General features: G+C 36.2%; 1 protein-coding gene across 1 annotated transcript; it reads left to right on the plus strand.

Annotated features, from left to right (window-relative positions):
- The first annotated feature begins 7,080 nt into the window (after positions 1 to 7,080).
- LOC131613652 (uncharacterized) lies at positions 7,081 to 7,853 on the plus strand. The gene is made up of 2 exons (XM_058885303.1): positions 7,081 to 7,257; positions 7,352 to 7,853. The coding sequence occupies exons 1-2, from the start codon at positions 7,171 to 7,173 to the stop codon at positions 7,670 to 7,672; spliced, it is 408 nt and encodes a 135-aa protein (XP_058741286.1). The 5' UTR covers positions 7,081 to 7,170; the 3' UTR covers positions 7,673 to 7,853.
- Positions 7,854 to 9,580: the final 1,727 nt, after the last annotated feature.

Consider the following 9,580-nt stretch of genomic DNA (forward strand, 5'->3'; position numbering starts at 1 on the left):
GCCTCCCACGACCAAGACAAAGCCCACATCTTTATTGGCCATTTTTTGCATAATTTTATCTTACTTTAAGATTAAAATTAAAAGGAAAATGCATGGATAATGGTTGCTTGGCCTCCAAGTATGACTCACTTCAAGGAATCTTCATTTTTTCTGCAAGAATTGAAGAGCAAGACAAGAGCATTGAATGGAGTCAAGCTTGGTCAACAATTCAAAGATTTTTAATATTTTAAAAATCAAACTTTCAACAAAGACAACAAAGCTTCTTAGCTTGAGTTCCAAGCAACTTTGGGCTATAAAAGAAGCATCATACTTCAGCAAAAGGACAGACGAAGAGGGACACACGAAATAGGGCAAGAGTATAGCAAGAAATATCACAAAAATTCTCAAAATTTGCATATACTTTGTAATTTTCAAATTCAAATTTCCAATCAATATCAATACCAATAAACACTTCTAATCATCTCCTCAAACATTATAGAGTAAGATTGAGCTCTAAATATAGACATATGAGAGTCGTATAAAGCACTTAAAGCTCTTCATGTACATATGAGTTTTATTTTCGTTTTTGTATATGCAACTAATTTCACTGCAAACTAACCACCCTAACATCCTTATGGGGACCTATATGTGTGATCTGGGCCTTAGCATGAGTGTTCCAACGTGAGGATTAGGCTCCACCATTAAAACGAGTCCATGAGTGTTTAAGCTTCATCTTCTTCGTATCCATAGCTAGGAGCTTCAAACCTTAAAACAAATGACATATCTGGATTCAGGACACTCTAATTAGTGGATCTGGGTCACTTGTTTCTATTGCTAACTCGTATTTTTTGCAGGTTCATAGGTTGTTAAAAAACTGGAATTTTAACGTCCAAATAGGGGAGGTTTAAAACCCCCGCTATTTGAAGCTGAAAACCTCACTTCTGGAGGTTGAAGACGACCACGCGTCCAAGCGTGGTTCGTCTGACTTTTCAGCGCGCCAAGGTGGCCCTTCCCTCAAATCTTATTCACTGGTCAATCCAGCGTGGGCCCCTGCAAAGACTTTGAATCCCCTTGGATTCAGTGTACACCATCATACCATGCACCTACAAATCTGTGCCCTTGGATCAATCTCAAAGCCAATCCAACGCCTCACACATGCAAGCTCACCATGCTCCTTCATTAATTGCCACACCAGATCAGTATCCTTATATTTTTAATTTTATTTTCTATTTTTATTTTAGTTTCTTTGATAAATTAATTAAAAATAGTTAAAAACTTCCAAAAAATTCCACAAAAAAATATTTTAAACTTCTAAAATAATATATTATTTTATGAAACAAAAATATTTTATTTTTCTTCAAAATTTCAATATTTTTCATAATTAATTAGTATGTATTTGTATATTTGCTTATTAATTATTTTAATTAGTCAAAAAATCAAAAAAAAAAATTGTTCTTTGTGTTAAATATTGTTTATATATCATAAACTAATTTTGTACATATTTAGGATAATTTTCTCTTTAAGTTTTAATTATTTGTGTAATTATTTGCATAATTATGTTTTGATTAACTTAAAATATCCAAAAACAAATTTCAAAAATTCCAAAAAAATTAGTTTTGTTCTAAAATCAATTAACAAACATTTTGTACATATTTTTAAACTTATTTGCTAGGTTTAATCATATTTCCATCTTTTCTTTATTTTAAATTAATTAATAATGCATTAATTATATTTAAAATAAATCACAAAAATACAAAAATATGCCTTTTATTTCTTGCAATTTAAAATTCCTAGATAAATGTATAGGATGTCAAATTCATGTAAATAGGCTAGTTTACATTTCCCGCACAATCGATGTAATAGCGTAGATTTACTTTCTGCACTTTACATTTCCGCATTTTAATTTCCAGCACCCATATAAACTGCGTGTATGTCAAAGATAAAACTGAACTGTCAGATCACTAACTTCAAAGATAAATATCTGAATTCAATCACAATCACATTTGCACCTCCTAGGGTAACCCCTTTTCACTCTTTTCAAAATCAAAGTTACATTTCTACTGTTTCGAGTACAAAATCGAACCTTTTGTTTATATCCGACGAATGGATAGATTTTTAAAGGGAACAAGGATAAAGACCTCCTAACTCAGGGTAGACCTCCTAGTTTGCTTGCTCAAAATCAAAACAAACAAAATTCTCATACACTGTTGTTTTTTTAAAACGAATTTTCCAAAAGACAATATTTTGTATACATCCAAACACGGATCATTACAAAATTAACGATCTTTTCAAAACATCTTTCGAAAGATAAACAAGCATTTGTATATATCCGCACAAGGATCATTACAAATTCTATTTGCAAAGGTATTTCAAAAACACAGGTAAAGCATTCCGAATCAATTGAAAAGTAAAGCAAATGAGCTAAGCAAACTAAAGAGCCCATGGATAACCATGGATACAAAGGGTGCTAACACCTTCCCTTTGTATAACCTACCCCCTTACCCAGAATCTCTCAAAGGTCTTTTTTCTGTTTCTTTTATAAACCTTTCCTTCATTGGATAAAATAAAAGGTCGGTGGCGACTCTGTAAACTTTTTCAAAAGTGACGCGAAAGCGTCCGATCGACAAAAAAGAGTCAGTTCACGTATCCCACCCACGGAGGGGTATGGCCCGAAAGGACGGTCCACACATGGTATTTTGAAACGTAGACTACTTGTTTTTATGAGTGGATTTTTTTTTTATGATGAACAAACATTGTTGGTAATCTTAATTTTGGCAAGTGAAACATGAATCTAAACAAATAGTACAAACATTGTTGATAATCTTAAAATTTAAAATGATGAGATAATATTCTATTTATGTTCTAAAAATGTTCAAATTACATAAAGACGAAAAATGATTCATTGTAGCTATTTCATAGCATTAAAATCGTAGAAATAGTTATATTTAAAAAAAATTAATATACTTATTTGTTTTTAAGATGTTAAGTAGTTGGTGCAAAAAAGAAAAACTATCTCTTGAATTTTACTATTTAAAAAAAATTAATATACTTATTTGTTTATAGTTCTATTTAATATCAATTTAGTGTCTCTCAACCAGTTTTTTGGTTTGTGGACTTATATTACCTTGAAATAAGGTAATGTCTTCTTTAAGAAATCGGGTATTCTGATTAGGTATTCTATTATGATGATAGCTATTTATTATCTTGACAGAATTCCTTAGTACCTGATAGAGAAACCAAGAAGCATTTGTTTAGCTTAATTAAGTCATGGATAAGACATGGATGAGATCAAACCGATTGTCGAAAGAGTACGAGAAAGGGGTATGGGAATTCGTTGAGTTTGCGGTTAAGCACTCCGAAGACCCGCTTCGAATGCCCTGTCCTTGCTTGGGTTGCTGTTATGGGGATAAGGTTGACGGGAAACAGTTGGGATCCCATTTACTACGGTTTGGAATTGATAGAAGTTATACATGTTGGACAATGCATGGTGAGAAAAGTAACGGGAATGCTGGGTCGAGTTGTAATATGAAGTATGCTTCAAACGACGATTGCACAGACACATACGATTGCGATCGAGTCGAAGAGATTGCAGAAGCGCTTGAAGAAGATCTTGCGGATTGTCCCAAAATGTTTGAGAGGTTGGTAAGCGATGCAGAGAAACCGTTGTATGATGGTTGTTCAAAATTCACAAGATTGTCTGCGGTGTTAAAGTTGTACAACTTAAAGGCGGACAATGGATGGTCGGATAAAAGTTTCACAGAGTTATTAGCCCTTATGAAAGATATGCTACCAGAGGATAATGTTCTTCCCAATCGAACGTATGAAGCCAAAAAGATGTTGTCCTCTATTGGCATGAGCTATCGAAACGAGTATGCAGCGTTGAATGAGTGTCCTAAATGTGGTGCCCCTCGATATAAGAAAAAGTTGTCTCCTGCTAAAGTCTTATGGTATTTTCCTATAATTCCGAGATTTAGACGCATGTATCGTAGTGAGACCGATTCAAGACACTTGACTTGGCATGCAGATGAAAGAATTATTGATGGAAAGTTGCGACATCCGGCAGACTCACCACAATGGATGAAAGTTGATACTGAATATCCTGAATTTGGAAAAGAAGCAAGAAACCTTCGGTTGTCATTGTCTACTGATGGAATGAACCCGCATGGTATTCAAAGTATCTCGCATAGCACATGGCCTGTGATTCTTATGATCTATAACCTACCTCCGTGGCTATGTATGAAGCGTAAGTACATGATGTTATCAATGCTAATTTCTGGGCCTAAACAACCAGGGAATGACATAGACGTATACTTGGCACCGTTAATCGAAGATTTAAAGTTTTTGTGGGACAACGGTGTGGAGGTTTACGATGGGTATAGGAAGGAAAGTTTCAACTTGAGGGCGATGTTGTTTGGAACAATTAATGATTTTCCAGCATACGGAAATTTATCCGGGTACAGCAATAAAGGTCAAAAGGCGTGTCCCGTTTGTGAAGATGAAACCGATACGACACGATTGGATCTTTGTCAGAAGAATGTCTTTCTCGGTCATCGTAGATTCTTAAATTCTAATCATCACTACCGTGGGTGGAGAAAAGCATTCAACGGAAAGGCCGAACATGGTACAGCCCCGCCTTTTTTGTCAGGTGATCAAATTTTTGAAAAGGTGAAAGATGTGAGCACTCAGTTTGGCAAGCCTTTTGCACATTCACTTGTCAAGGGTGGGTGGAAGAAGAAGTCCATTTTTTTTGAACTTCCATATTGGAAGTCGTTGTACGTAAGACATTTCCTGGATGTTATGCATATTGAAAAAAATGTATTTGACAGCGTTATAGGTACGTTACTCAATATACCAGGAAAGTCTAAGGATGGCGTTAACATAAGGAATGACATGGTAAACATGGGGATGAGAACTGAATTGAGACCCGTGACGAAAGGAAGACGAACATATCTGCCACCTGCTGTTTACACTCTATCTAGAAAGGAGAAGAAAACATTGTGTAAGTTCCTCAGTGAAGTTAAAGTTCCAGAAGGCTACTCTTCAGATATTAGAAGACTTGTGTCCATGAAAGACCTCAAGTTAAAGAGTTTGAAGACGCATGATTGTCATGTTATAATGGAACATTTTTTACCAATAGGTATACGTTCTATTCTGCCAGAAAAAGTAAGAAGCGCAATAACTAAGCTGTGTTTCTTCTTCAGGTCAATTTGCAGTAAGGTGGTCGATCCCGCGATCTTACCAACATTGCAAAAAGAGATAGTTGTTAATTTATGTGATCTTGAAATGTATTTTCCTCCCTCGTTTTTTGACATAATGGTTCATCTAGTCGTTCATCTTGTGAAAGAGACACAATTGTGCGGACTAGCTTATATGAGATGGATGTACCCTGCTGAACGTTATATGAAAATATTAAAAGGGTACGTGAAAAACAGAAGTCGACCGGAGGGTTGTATTGCCGAACGATACATTGTTGAAGAAGCGGTTGAGTTTTGTACTGAATATCTGTCAAATGTTCAATCAATTGGACTCCCCAAATCTCATATTCTCGAAAAAAAAGAAGGAAAAAGGCTAATTGGAAATAAAGTTGTGACAGTATCAATGGTCGAACGGGATCAAGCGCACTTGTATGTTCTACACAATGAGATTGAGGTTGAGCCGTATGTTGAAATGCACAAGGTTGTTCTCCGAGATTTAAATCCAAATAGAAATGAGAACTGGATAGTACGAGAGCACAATCGAAGTTTCATACCGTGGTTTAGGGATCATATTTATTCAAAGTATCATTCAGATCCTGCTTCAGTAACAGAAAGGTTGAGATGTTTAGCCTATGGTCCAAGTGTAATTGTGCTTTCTTATAGCGCATACGCAATTAATGGATACACATTTTATACCAAAGAACAGGATGATAAAAGTACTATGCAAAATAGTGGTGTTACCTTGGTAGCTGAAGCAATGCACATATCAAGTGCGAATGACTTAAATCCGAAATTTGCAAATTTGTCATATTTTGGGGTTATCGAGCGCATTTTGGTGTTTGATTACGCGAAGTTTCAGATTCCTGTATTTGGTTGCAAGTGGGTTGAAAATAATAGTGGCATACGAATGGATAAGTCAGGATTTTTGCAAGTGGATCTCAATAGGGTAGGGTACAAAGATGAGCCTTTCATTTTAGCCTCTCAAGCTAAACAAGTGTTCTATGTCAATGATCCGACAAGTACGAAATGGTCTATAGTGCTTTTATCTAACAAAATAGTAGATGAAAACATTGAAGATCAAGGTGATATTGGTGTTGGCATTGAATCTTGTACAAGAAACGATCATAATGAGAATGAATCTTGTACTAGAAATGATCATAATGAGGGTATTTGGATCAATCCAACCGTCCGCGTTGTTAAGAGACGCGTAGAACACAATCCTACAAAGAAAAGAAAGAGACGTTAGTGATAAAGGTAATAGTATACATATTCCGACTAATTTGTTTTATTCAATTTGTACCGATTGTTTTAATCAATAGTATAGTACTTATTCAATTTTGGTGCATATTCTTGTTTTGTACATAACTTTTGAACCATGTATCCGTTTGTCGACTTCTTTACATGTAACTATACTATTTTGACGATTCCGGAGCTGCTCATGCACTTATATGTTCATTTCGGGACTGTTTTTTTTATCGGTTTTGCTTCTACCCGTAATCAAAAGTCGGGCTTAGGGTCTGAATTTCGGAAAACCGACTTTATTTTTGAGTCCGTGGGGACGTTTTACCATAGCCATGTAAATTTCGTTCAATTCCGACAACTTTATTTTTTGACGCTTATTTTGATTTGTACCGATTTCGTTTCCGATTTACTTGTACATGCATGGTTTGACTTCCATTTTACTTGTATAGATTGTTAGCTTATTAATAGTGTACTAATGTGCTTTAGTTTGTTTGATACAGGTTAAATGGCTCCGGATAGAGATGCTCCACCTGAAAACTCACAAGAAAGAGATGCTCAAGAAAGAGATGCCACGGATACAAATGCTCCACCTGATACTGAAGCAAAAGAAGTTGCACGAGGCATCACTATCATGAAGGGAATCGTTCGACATAGAGACCAAGGATTAGTATACCGATTGGAATGGAATTCTGATAAACAAGCAATTGGTCCTAATTCTGCAAAGTTGACAAGTTATATTGGTACACTTGTTCGTATGCATATTCCGGTCTCCGTAGCTAGATGGAATATGAAAAGCGAAGACTTGGATGCGAAAAAAAAAGCGATTTGGGACGAGCTTCAGGTATATATCATATATGGTTAATTGTTGTTATTATCTTGATGATAAATTGTTTAAATTACTTATACTAACACACTATGAGTATGTTTTTTTGCAGAGGACTTTTGAGATACCAGATGATCGTAGACGCTACATACTTGGTTTGGCCGGCAAAAGATATAGAGGGTGGAAAGCTTTTTTGACAAACACTTATCTTAAGGATAAAGATGGAAACTTTCTTGAAGAGGCACCGGGACGGCCAAAAAAGTATGAGATCTTCATTGGTGAAGAAGATTGGGCTAAGTTTGTAGAGCAAAGAGATGAAGATTTTCGGAAAAGGAGTGCCAAGAATAGTGCGAGAGCATCCAAACCCGCATATCCATACAAAAAAGGGCGTTTGGGATATGCACGCTTGGAGGATAAAATTGTAAGTAAATAGAAATGCGTTTTAATTAATTGTCTAAATGTGTTTTATTTGACGATTTTATCTTTTGTGTCAATGCATAGTTAGAGGAGACTAAAAGTGAGGAAACCTCACTTCCTGAACATGTGTTGTGGAGGGAAGCTCGTGTGGGCAAGGATCATGCTGTCGATCCCGAAGTTCAGAGAGTTTTTACTGAATGTGTAAGTATAATACTGTGTCTTTAATTAAATCAAATGTTTTTTAATATATAAATGATTTTTTAATGTAAATGAATTACAGGAGACCTTGTCGCAATCGGCATCCACCGGTGAGGGGAGCGTACTTAGTAGAGCACTAGATGCTCCTGAGTATCCCGGTCGGGTGAGGGGTAAGGGTCATGGTGTGACTCCAACCTCTTTTTACAAGAGTCCCAGGAGAATAAATCCTTCAAATGAAGAAGTGTTGCAAAAGTTGGCGGAAATGCAAGCACAAGTTTCTGAATTGCAAAGAGATAAAGAGGCGTATATGAGAGAAAAGTGCAACACTTCATCGGTGAAAGAAACTAGTGATAAGGCTAGTATCAACTTTCAAAGGAAATTTCCCGAGGTAATTATAATTTTTTTTCCTTTTAAATTGTTCTATTTTATTAATGATAATGACTTTATATTTACTATTGGTTTAGGGCATTTCATCTTGCCAACTATACTTATCGGAACCGAGTTATCGACTAGTTGGCAAGGGAAAAGTGCACAACACTTTGGGAGATTTACTTCACCATAGACCGCTCCCGGATGGACACCTGAAAGTATCGGTGGATGTTGTAGTAGATCATGATGCGATGCTACCGGTACCTGACATGGTCTCAGAGACGACATTGCTGCGAGATGCAATAGGATCATTTGTTGCATGGCCCTCGGAGCTCATTACCATTAGTGATGAGGTATATTGAAAACGATTATGAATCATTTAGTTTTCGAATGTCAATTCTAAACCGTTTATTAATTATTTTTTACATTTTAATTTTAGACTGCTCCTATAAAACCCACAGTTAAGGGTAAAGGGATTTTACAGGAGGAGGAGTCCGTTGCATCACTAAAAGAGGTACATTTAAAGTGTTAATAATTAATCTGAATCTAAATCTGCATGATTTTATATTTTACATAACTTATATGATTTTTAGGCATCCGCTCGAGAGTCACAACAAGTGACGCAGCAAGTTCGTACCGTACCACCCACTGGTCCTCCGAAGCCAGCGGGAAAAAAAGGCGGTGCTTTTGTGCCTCGGTACCGGTCGACGCTCGCAACAATGGTTGATATGTCCGATTTGAAGGATGGTGCTTTACGTGAAATCGTTATGGATGAGAGTGTCTTCGGTATTGAATTCAAGTCACTTATTACACTTGATGACTTGGAGGAGATTTTTAAGCATGATCAACTAGGCGTCAATAACATGCACTCATACATTCGGTAATATTCCCTCATCCGATATATTATTTAATTAGTCCCACAATATAATTTATTTACACATTTCAATGAAAATAATCTAATGTTTATTATGTTTTTATTTAAGGTTGTTGTATGACAGAGTGTTGCGCGGGACTCCGTTGTCTAACAGATTCCGTTTCGTGTCTTCCGCCCACTGCAGCGGAATGGCAATTGATTCGGAACCGGAATCAGTTAGACAGCGCTTAGTAGATAGATTCATGTCCACCGGCAATACAGAATGTCTGCATCTTTGGGCGTATAATACCCGACCAGTAGGGTTAGTTTCTCATTCTTTGTTCATCTAATCTCTGTTTCTTTTGTGTATAGCAAAATTTTCATATAACCTATTGTTTTTATTTATAGAGCACACTGGTTGCTGCTTGCTATCAACCCTATAAGGGAAGTCGTGTATTATCTGAATTCGGTAAATGGTGAATGGACCAATTATCCGGCCATGAA

Source organism: Vicia villosa, linkage group LG1, assembly GCF_029867415.1.
Source record: "Vicia villosa cultivar HV-30 ecotype Madison, WI linkage group LG1, Vvil1.0, whole genome shotgun sequence".
Lineage (NCBI taxonomy): Eukaryota > Viridiplantae > Streptophyta > Magnoliopsida > Fabales > Fabaceae > Vicia > Vicia villosa.